At 47.3% G+C, this 10,742-nt stretch overlaps 1 protein-coding gene and 1 long non-coding RNA gene across 11 annotated transcripts in view; one reads left to right on the top strand and one right to left on the bottom strand.

Moving 5' to 3' along the window:
• LOC126513591 (uncharacterized) overlaps nt 1–4,795 on the bottom strand; it is a 37,583-nt gene extending 32,788 nt beyond the window's left edge. For 7 of the 10 annotated variants that reach the window (XR_007595389.1, XR_007595398.1, XR_007595393.1 and 4 more), the window contains exon 1: nt 5–4,795. This is a non-coding gene — a long non-coding RNA (uncharacterized lncRNA). The remainder of the gene's footprint in view (nt 1–4) is intronic. The other 3 variants (XR_007595394.1, XR_007595397.1, XR_007595396.1) reach the window with 3 other exon arrangements.
• Kcnj6 (potassium inwardly rectifying channel subfamily J member 6) overlaps nt 1–7,697 on the top strand; it is a 215,123-nt gene extending 207,426 nt beyond the window's left edge. Inside the window, exon 4 of the mRNA XM_050162054.1 lies at nt 4,685–7,697. Coding sequence (XP_050018011.1) covers nt 4,685–5,010 — 326 coding nt within the window. The 3' untranslated portion in view covers nt 5,011–7,697. The remainder of the gene's footprint in view (nt 1–4,684) is intronic.
• Nucleotides 7,698–10,742: the final 3,045 nt, after the last annotated feature.

Genomic DNA, 10,742 nt, shown 5'->3' with positions numbered 1-10,742 from the left:
AGACCTGCCACTGTGCCCACCGCTGCAGACCTGCTACTGTGCCCACCGCTGCAGACCTGCTACTGTGCCCACCGCTGCAGACTTGCTACTGTACCCACCGCGGCAGACACGGTACTGTGCCCACCATTGCAGACACGCTACTGTGCTCACCGCTGCAGACATGCTACTGTGCCCACTGCTGCAGACATGCTACTGTACCCACCGCGGCAGACACGGTACTGTGCCCACCACTGCAGACACGCTACTGTGCCCACCACTGCAGACACGCTACTGTGCTCACCGCGGCAGACACGATACTGTGCCCACCACTGCAGACACACTACTGTGCTCACCGCTGCAGACATGCTACTGTGCCCACTGCTGCAGACAATCTACTGTGTTCACCGCTGCAGACACGCTACTGTGCCCACTGCCTGGGTCCTCACACAACCTCCTCCCCATATGCCTGGGCAGGAAGAGGATGCCCACTTTCTGGGGTCTCTCCCCTTCTTTTTTTTCTCTGTTAATTTTTTAAACAGGATCTCATCTTGTGTAGTCCAGGATGGCCTGGAACTCACAGTATAGTTAAGAATGACTTTGAACTTATGGACCCCCTCCCCACCTCCCAAGTGCTACAGTCCTAGGCATGTGCCAGCATGCCTGCCTTTTCCTCTCCTAAAGAGATGATAAGGGTAGTGGACCAATCCTGCAAGACCCAATCACCATACACACTCAGGGTTTCAAGACATGAAGTTTAGAGTCACAACTCTGAGCCCACAGTGCTGGGTTGTCACCAGCTTCTTAACCTCTCTCTATTTAGTCTCTCCCCTGTAGACTAAATATGGCTGCAGCATCCACTCAGGGGTCTCTTACAAGGATCAGATGACTCATGCATGCAAGACAGAGCTCATCTCCCAGGGATCAAGCCACAGTCTGAGTGGCCACGGCCCAGGAATTGGATTCAAGCTTCCCTGGATGGCACGTTCCACCATGGAAGTGGCTATAGAAACTTTAAGGAATGGAAGGCAGTTGGAAACCAAAGCTCAACCAACCACACAGGTGGGACAGTGGCCAAATGACTATCAACCAAGCAGGAGAACTCTACAGTCCTCAGAGGCCATCTGATAATGCTCTTAGCTTTTGAGTTAGTAAAAGCTAGTGCCCTGCTAAATTAATATAACCAAAAGCTTTACCTAATAGCCACAAAGTTATTTGGTCAAAAAAGAGGCTGGCAATAATTGGCTATTATGGGGACCAAGATAGTCCAAGATAATACAGGCTTTTAATCTGCAATAGTCCAACTCTCCACAATCACACAGTTCTAGACAGGCAATCATTCTGTAGAATCTCCAGCCCAGACGTGATGCCAAAGAACATGGGTTCACGGCAGCCAGTTCCCGGTTCACAGCAGCATTCAACCAATAGTGTTACCACTTGACTCAGTATTCAGATTATGACTGTACCCGATGGCTTTCTCAGCGTAAGAATGTGGATGCAGAATGTCTTTCCTTGGGTCATTTTGAAGACATGAATTCAGTTTGTTTCTGCATGGTGCAAACCAGCCACCACGAATCCCCAGGTTAGAAAAAGCGTGGTTTGCGTCAAAGGCCCTGAGAGAGTGCAGTGCGCATCGAAGGGACCCTAAGCCTGAGCGTAAGCAGGGCTGACTGTATCTCATGATAGATTCAGCTATGTCCACATCCTTGTGTTGATTACACTGCCCTGCTTCCCTCTGACACCAGACTCAGCGAGTCCCCAGTGCCATTCCCCCACAGTGGGCAGCCCAGCGCTGAGACTCCGGCTGTGCTGACTGAGAGCAGCTCTTCCTGAGATCAGCGGGAGGGAAGCGGGAAAAGCAAATGACCTGTCACAAAGCCTGGTCCATGAAGCAAACCAGCAAGGCGCCTGTGACAAGCCCTCTTCATTGTGGAATGTCGGCAATGTAGATCTATTTTACGTTATCCAGAAGTGAAGCGGTCTATTCTGCAATCTTATTCACTAGGCAGACTTGAAGCATTATTGTCTGCCACTGACACCTCTGGCTGTACCCCGAGGGGCTGTCTCGGGATGGCTTTCATCACATTGCTAGTCTATGCACAGACCTCTCTCCCACTGTAACTTGTGGCTGGATCTAAAATTAGAGCTTCTCCTGCTAAATTTAAACTGTGCAGAGTCTATCCAGTGTTTGACCATGGACTCCTTAGCTACATGTCTGTGTGGTTTTATGGCTCTGAGATGGAATGAGTTTCTACTGCTCATCCATGTGGTTTTATCTGGAAATTAAATGGATGCCCGAAGACAGGCTGTTTCCACGTACTTCTCTAAAGCACTTGGGAGACCCACTAGGGACTCAGAGAAGTTCTCAGTAAAGAAACTCTAAGATTAAATAATTTTTAGAAAAATAAGGCTGGAGCTTTGGTTCAGTCGGTAAAGTGCTTCTTGTACAAGCATGAGGACTGAATTCAGTCCCCAGAAGTCACATGAAAAATATGAAAAATAAGATAAAAAGTCAGGCATGGTAGTGCATGCCTGGAGTCCCAGTGTGGGGGGAGCAGAGATTGGAGGATCCCTGAGGATTGCTGGCAGTCAGTCTAGCCAAATTGGTGAACGCCAGGTTTGGTGAGAAATCCTGCCTCATAAAGTAAGGTAGAAACGTGGTACTTTCAATCTTTCCCTCTCCCGCACGACTCCTACCGTGCTCTCACCCCCTCTCACATCCTTACCTCTTTAATTATTGTTGACATCCATGTGTACACGTACATGTGGACTTCTTTTGGTGACCATCTGTCTGACGTGAGAGTCCAGCCTGCTGTGTTGAGTGGAAGCTCAGTTGCTTTTGCTGTTTTCCCGTCTCCGTTGACCAGGTACGAAGAGTTGATAGGCAACTGCAGATCCTCTGCTGGTTTCCAGTTACAGGGGCAGGGATGATCAAACTCAACCAGGGAAACCTGTGAATGTGGCTGGGTCTGCCTGGGCAGGTGTGACCATTACCCCATCAGGGCTGAGCCTTCCCAGGCTGTTAGGAGGGCACAGAGCACACACTTCTGAATGACTGTTACTGGGGAAATAGGCTACAGTATACTACGTAATGCAGCAGAACTGTTACCAGAAAATGGACGCAGCGCAAAATTATACCTTGAGGAAAAAAATGCATTTCCTTCATGGTTCTCTACACCAGCGTCTATTTCTTCATGTGGATTTAAGTTGTCACCCAGATTCCTTTTTGTTTCCCTGGAGAATTCCCTTCATGATCCCATGCAGTGCAAAGCTGCTGGCAATGACCCGTCTCCATTTGTACTCACTGAGTGACTTCATTTCTCCTTCATTTTGTGAAGGATAGTTTTGCTGGGTATAGAATTCTTGGTTAACAATCTTTCTGCTTTCCGTATTTTGAAAACTATCTCCTCATTGCCTGTTTTGGAGTATCCACCAGAGAAGAATGTTCAGTCATGGGTTTAATCCAATAGAAAATCTTTATTAGCCTGCTGGTGACTACACCAGGATCCTAGTGTACCAGGCCTTTCACAGGGTGAGCTTTAGACACAGAAACTCTACCCTGAGCTGACGTACTTCAGTTAACAAGAACAGCTAGCCAGAGTGGAACTATAGAAGCTAAAAAGCAAGGCTAATACCTTTAGCAACTTCCCCAGAGCTATAAACTTAGATGGATTAGGTCTTTGTTTTCATTAGGCCAGTGGTACTATCTAAGTACTGAGTTTCACAGCCTGAATGGTACATCATCATGGCATCAGTTGTGCTAACATGGGGGGAGGGGGGTGCTGTTACAAGCCTTTTGGCTTCCATAACTATTTTGTTTGTGTTTTTGCAAGAAACATTTTTATTAATTCTTTGAGAATGCCATACAATGTACTTTTATCATATTCATCACCCATTCACTCCCTTAACTTCTCCCAGATCCTTCCTACCCACCAACAATTCATGCCCCCCCTTTTTGTTAATAACCCATCAGCTCATTTATTCTCTCCATTACTTCTGTTTGTGCAATTATTCACTAGAATGTGGTCAACCCACTAGGAGCCACTCTGTGGAAAAACAAACTAACTCCCATCATCAACCGTCCATAACCCCACAGTCGGAGGTGGGGGCTCATGAACCCCTTCTATTCCACGCTAGGATATTAACTGGTTTGGTCTTGTGCAGTCAGCCACAATGTCTGTGAGTTCCTAGGTATGAGGTCCTGTGACGTCCAAAGCACTCTGTCCCAGCCTTCCCTGACCCTCTGGTGCTCACAGTCTTTCTACCCCTCTTCTGTAATGGTCTCTGAGTCTCAGGATATCGATGTCCCTTTTGTGACTGAACATCCTATGGTCACTTATTCTGTATAATTTAACAAGTTATAAATTTCTTAATTTGCTTTATTTATTAATGTCTATGGAGATGTGTGGCTAGATTGTGTGTGGGGAGGATGCATTGCCACTGTATGTGAGAGGCAGCCAATAGACAGTTTTATGGAGTCAGTAATCTCCCACATCTACGTGGGATTTGGGGGATTGAACTCAGTTTGCCAGTCTTAGAAAGTCCTGGAGTTTCATGGCACGTGTCTACAATGTGAAAGATAGCACAGAGGTGTCACCCTCCTCTACAACACAGTATAAATGTCTGTACATAACAGCTCTGCCCAGGTCCCCAGGTCTCCTTGGCCTTGGAAGCCCGTGGATCCTAAAGCCTTTTCTCCTCTCCACAGGAATGACGTGCCAAGCTCGGAGCTCCTACATCACCAGTGAGATCTTGTGGGGTTACCGCTTCACCCCCGTCCTAACGCTGGAAGACGGGTTCTACGAAGTTGACTACAACAGCTTCCATGAGACCTACGAGACCAGCACCCCATCCCTTAGTGCCAAAGAGCTGGCCGAGCTGGCTAACAGGGCAGAGCTGCCCCTGAGTTGGTCCGTGTCCAGCAAACTGAACCAACATGCAGAACTGGAGACAGAAGAGGAAGAGAAGAACCCGGAAGAACAAACGGAGAGGAATGGTGACGTGGCAAACCTAGAGAATGAATCCAAAGTGTAGGCCCTGCTGGGTCAGCCTTTCCCTCCCCTCAGACACAACCCTTCCTTGTCTCTCATGCCCCTCTTTTCTGTTTCTCTCACTTTGATCTTGATTTGTTTATATTTAATTTTGGCATTTCCAAAAACCAAATCTTCAAGGTGTAAAATGCCTACCTGCCCTCAGATGTTCAGATAGACGAGCAGACAGGGATTTGGTCGAGGGTCAGGGTACCTCTATTTGTGGCCCAAGCCTGGTCTCCACCCTCAGGAGGACCCACTTAACTGTCCAACATACGTCACTCAAAAGAGCTGTCAAGGGTTTTACCCAGTGACACAGAGGTCACCTGCTTACTGTGGCCGTAGGTCACACCGGATAGTCCCTTCGGTTTTACAGAATCCAGTTCATCTCACCTAGCACAGGGCAGGTGCTTGCCCACTCAGACACTGTGGGTGCAGGACCCAGATAGCCAAGGATAGACCACTGTACATAGATCTGCCCTATGGAATTATTTTCTTTTGGCAATTAGTGACACCACTCAGCATGCACCAGAGTACCGTGGAGCAGAACTCCTAATAATGTACATAGATGTATCATTCATGTAGCCTGAGAAATATAACTTTAGAAATAAGAAGAAAAAAGATTCCTAATGTACAGTAGGTGTTTCTATTTTGTTATCTGTGTCTTTTGATCATCTTGATCCCCTTGACTGCTGGCCCTCTAAATGCATGGCCTTTGTTCCAGGTCCCAGGTTGACAGCTGCTGGGTACCGTTCTGTTCCCTTGTGATCCTTCTGTTGAATCTAATAAGCCATAGGTCTGAGGACAGTCCAGAGGCAGCAGATTGCAAGTCCCGCCACCCAAAACTCTGAACTCCCGTGATGGATGTCATTTGTTTATAGATGGCAAGGGTCTCTCTGACCAGCCTGGGGAACAGGAACTAGCGCAGCCCCCCACGTGACACTCGCCATAAACCCTAGCCCTTTGGTGCACAGCAGTTTAAGAAAACTTTCTGTAAAACCATTGATTGCTCTTCTATGTAGTCACAAGAAACTGCGGACATTTCATGTGGGCTGTGGCAAGTCAGCAGAAGGCGACTTGGGTGTGAAGCCACGGCTTTCAGGAAGTCATGCAATGGGTGACAATATTGCGTTACCAACTCCCTGCCCTCTGACGTCATCGGGCAAGCCTTTCCCTGGGGCCTGTCCTTACCATTTCTTATGCTGGTTTTCTTTTAAAAATCTTCTCTCATTATTATTGTTGCTATTATTATAAAATGGCCAGAGTCTGGCATACAAAGGTCCTTCCAGAGTACGAGAGTATTCCACTACTTGCAATCTACTCCAAGGGCCTCTCAATCAAAAGAGCACAAACAACAACCATCAGACCGTTCTCCCTAGCTTATTTTAATCTTCAAAGAAGGAGGGAATGGACGAACAAAGGAAGGCAGGCAACACGCATTACAATCTAAATTCAAATGAAATGAAAAGTGGACTGGGAAGAGACTCTCGGGTGAGACATCGGGGCAGGTGGAGATTTTGCACTGTAACCGATCTTTCTCATTGATTTTACACCTATAAACTGTTCGTTCTCTAACACCATTGCACATCATAGATATGCATCGAAGGATCTAAACTTATTTCAGCTCCTACAGATGTGCTCAGTTTGAGACTTTGCCCCATGGAGGTCAAAGAGGTCAAACTAGCTGCTCCCTGGTTCCCCTTTGCCACCCCTGACCAGACTGCACAGGGCTTTGCTGTAATCTGGGTTCCTGGTCTATAAGAGACAGGAATTATGGGAAGTGGTTTCTCCATCCAGCATCTGGGCTGCTCCTCTCTGTCTGCAGAGATCTTGCTACCCAAACAACTATTTCTTGGCTCTGACTCTGGAAAACAAAGCTATTGGCTGCAGCCCTTCCCCGCCTGCCAGCATTTCCCTTTGGCATTGGTTATTATCAATCAAGTCATGCATTCTCTCTGCACACTCTAAGCCGGAGATGGTGGAGGAGGAAGCCTGATTCCCAAGAGGCCTGACCTTATCTTAGCCTTATGAAAGATGCCCTGCTTTGGGGCACCGGCCCGCAGCAGCCCAGGGCAGGGCCTGTGTAGCACAAAGAAAGGTGGGGAAAGCCGCCAGGTGTCTGCTGACTAGCTCTTGAAGACTCACTGGGCCTTTTTAAATCTATGACTGAAGTTTGAAGGACAATCTCCCCTATTGATGGGCTGAAAGAGCAGCTTTGAAGTTGCCCTTCTCCCCCGCTCTTCGGGACACCGGGACAATAGCCCCGTGCACAGCCATGCTGTGGCCTCAGCAGGACACTCTGATGGGGGGGGTCTCTCTCTGCCTCTCAGGGTCTTGATGTCACTGTGGTGTGTGATGTGAGCTCAGAATCCTTAAAGACAGGAGCTCCTGGAGGACCTTTTGTTAGAATGACCTTTCCAAACGTGTCTATTTTTCTACAGTCACCAAGAAAACGGTTTGACAGTGTATTTTGTGTCTACTGTTAAAATTTGAAAGAAGGTCATTACGACTGAATTTTCTAAGCAGCAAGTACTCTATGGGGTTTTTCATTAAGTTAATTCAACAAAAGGGATCCCCAAAGCCTCCCCTTTCTAGTCCACGATCCCCAGTCCCTCTCTCTGCCAGTAGACCAAGTGCTATGAAAACACAATGAACCAAGCAACCCACAACCAATAGGGTGCTCTCCCTCTCTCTTCCTCTCTCCCGCCCTCCTCCCCTCCCTCACTCCACCCTTCTCCCCCCTCGATATTTTGGACTACTTGGTTGGTGTCTCCGAGTCATTTTTCCCCATAAAGCACAGTGAGATCCATGGTCCTGATAAGACCCTGGAACTCAAGGGGGACAGTTGTCACAGTAGACCCCAATCCAACAGAGCAAAAGAGCTCCCTGAGGTTCATCTGGAAGGGAGGGGTTGAGGAGATCCTTGCAGTCCTTGATCTACTGACCCCCTACCGTTAACTTTCTAGGGAGAGTCCCTATTCATTAACAGATTGACTTCATGTAATCAATACAGCTGTTTGCTTCTGGCGGCCCCCTGGGCACATGGCTAACCCTCGCTAACACAGTCTAACGCATTAGAATCAGTTCATCCTTTTCAGGTCCTTCTGAACATCGTGTTGGGGTGTGACTGTGACTCCATAGCCATGAGGTGGAACCCCTCTTCCTTTACTCCCTTCCTCTTTGTCCCCCCACTTTTGTTCTCTCTGTATTCCAGATCTATTGATTTCATTTAGTACCTAACTTTCCTAGCAGAAATCAAGCTACTGTATCAAAACGTCGACCTATTTCTTAAGCACAACTTTTCTCTTACAGGTTTAATCAAAATAGGACTCTGACATGCCTGGGTTTATTTTTTTTTTCATTATACTCTAATTGAAATTTAATTGTGGCTTCGTTTTAAAGCCTGGATGGTCACAGTTTGCTTTTCTGCATGAATGTAAGATGGTACCTTTGGAGTGTCTAGAGACTGGCTGACCAAGGTGTGCGGCAGGGAGAGCAAGGGTGCTTTGGAAGGCTCCACAAGTACCCGGAAAACACACAGACCCTTTAGCTCTGAGACACATGAAAACAGACAGACCACTTGCTACCCAGACAACTGGCCCAGAGTCGACTTTCCCTTTCTTCCCCGACTTTAAATGCTCTAAACAACCCAGAAGCCAAGAAGGCGGCTCCAAGTGAAATGACCCCCATTCATGACCAGCTAAGATGTCTCGTTCCTACGACTTCAGTTCAGTGAATAACTGTAGAGTTAGACAACAGAAGCCACATTGACAGGTTGGTTGATATTATAGAACAGCTGTAACATCATCTTGAGTTGGACTTTATGTCCAACCTGTATCTAAGAAAATGTCGCCTTGCAATCCAGAGGGAAACCTTCCTCTTCCTGATAAGTCTGCCTTCAGTGTCTCAGAGGGGATTTGTGATTCAGAGTGTCATGTAGAAGTCAAGACTGTCCGAAGGTTGCTGGGGACTCGGACAATGTGCACAACAATCTCGACACTGCATACCTGACAATAACACAGTATGCCTGACACTGGGCAGTAAACGTAGAACACTCCCACAATTGCCTCCTGGAACTCCAACCCACAGAAGCTGAGCACTGTGACTGGCTTCTTTATCATCGGGGAATGTAGAATTTGGGCAAACTGAGTCATGCCATCAAAACTCCAGGCCAGTAAATGATACATCATGATCTCAAATCCAGGTCACAAGGCTGTAATCATGGGATGTTTCTATTAAGAAAAAAGTTTGGCACACCAACATGCTGGGAGTCTAATCTGTTACACTCTTTCAAGCTAACACTAATCTATACACTTCCAAATGGTTGGGAGAAAAAACAACCAAGTATATTTGAGGGACATATAAAATCCAAATCTCAGGGGCCAGGGATGTAACTTGGTTGGCAGAGGGCTTTTCCTGGAGCTTGCACAAAGCCCCAGGTTTGGGCCCTAGTACTGCATAACAAAACATGTTAGCACACACCCATATAGCATTTTGGAAGTGGAGGCAGGAAGGTCAGGAGTTCAAGGTCATCCTCAGCTACCTGCAGAATTTGGGACCAGCCTGAGCTACATGAGACCCTGTCTCAAAAGAAAATAATTCAAATCTTGGTCCATAAAGAGTTTCATTGGAACATAGCACACCATCTGTGCGTGCACTGCCTTTAGCTGCTCTGAGTCTGTATGAGAAGAACTGGGTAACTGAGAGACTGTGCAGCTGGCAAACATCTGTACTATTACCAACACTACCATTAAGTGTGTAGCCACAGTTTTAAGAATTACACTATTCTCGTGGGTTTTTCTCAGAGAATGGTCTCCTTTCCCAGCCCAAATCTCCTGGAGTCACTTCCAGGAAAACATGTTTTTAGAGTCGGTCATATAGTCAGGGCTCTCAGAGAGAAGGCTTCCTTTTCCTACTCACCCTTCTGGGATTTGATATCCACCCTGGAAGCAGCTGGAGCAGAACCACTCGTTAACAAGCAATAAAGAAACGAAAGCTCCTGGCCCAGCAACTGAATATGACTTCTCTGGTGCCCAAGGGCCTTAAATTCCGCAGACCATTCTGTCCACTGGTGTCTGCCAGCACGAAGGACCCGGCTGCTGAGGGGCCTCACGTGCTCTTGCTGGTTCCTCTAGAAGGAATCTAGATGGATCGGTGAGGTGAAGAGGGTTCTGGAGCCACTGTCAATATTTCTGTACACTGGCCCTGGCTCTCTGGCCTCTTAGCTAGAAGCTCAGCATGCGGATGAATGACCAGTTGTCCTTCTCTGGGAACTCATGAGGTCTCTGCAAGCTGAAGGGGAGTGGAAGGGTGGGGCAAGGTAACGGCAAAGCAGACCAAATCCCAGTGACAGAGATTTTAGATATGGCTATATTAAAATGGCATTGTCTGGAGTCACAAATTTGACCCACCTCAGTTCTAAGGAAACATTTCTCGCATCAGTCAGCCAAGTTCGGTTCTTTCTCTTAACAGTTCTATTCTCTGAGAAAGAGAGGGAGAGAGAGCATAATATCAAGTTCTCTTATGAATGATTTCCAGGAAATTAGATGGGAAAGAAACCATTCTGTGACAAACCATTGCATGTTGTGCTGTGGACAGACAAGCTGCAGATGTGTTCCCACATCCCAAACTTAGGAGGTAATGCCGTCTGCCACAGGGACCATGCCAATCTCTACGATTCTTCAGCCACTCGGAAGATACAACCAGGTCACACAGTCTCAAAATCCAACACCATGA

The sequence above is a fragment of the Alexandromys fortis genome, unplaced genomic scaffold (genome assembly GCF_014885135.2).
Source record: "Alexandromys fortis isolate MF-2015 unplaced genomic scaffold, M_Fortis_MF-2015_v1.1 scaffold_128, whole genome shotgun sequence".
NCBI lineage: Eukaryota > Metazoa > Chordata > Mammalia > Rodentia > Cricetidae > Alexandromys > Alexandromys fortis.
The sequence above is the reverse complement of the archived record's forward strand: the minus strand, read 5'-3'. Positions and strand labels throughout refer to the sequence as shown.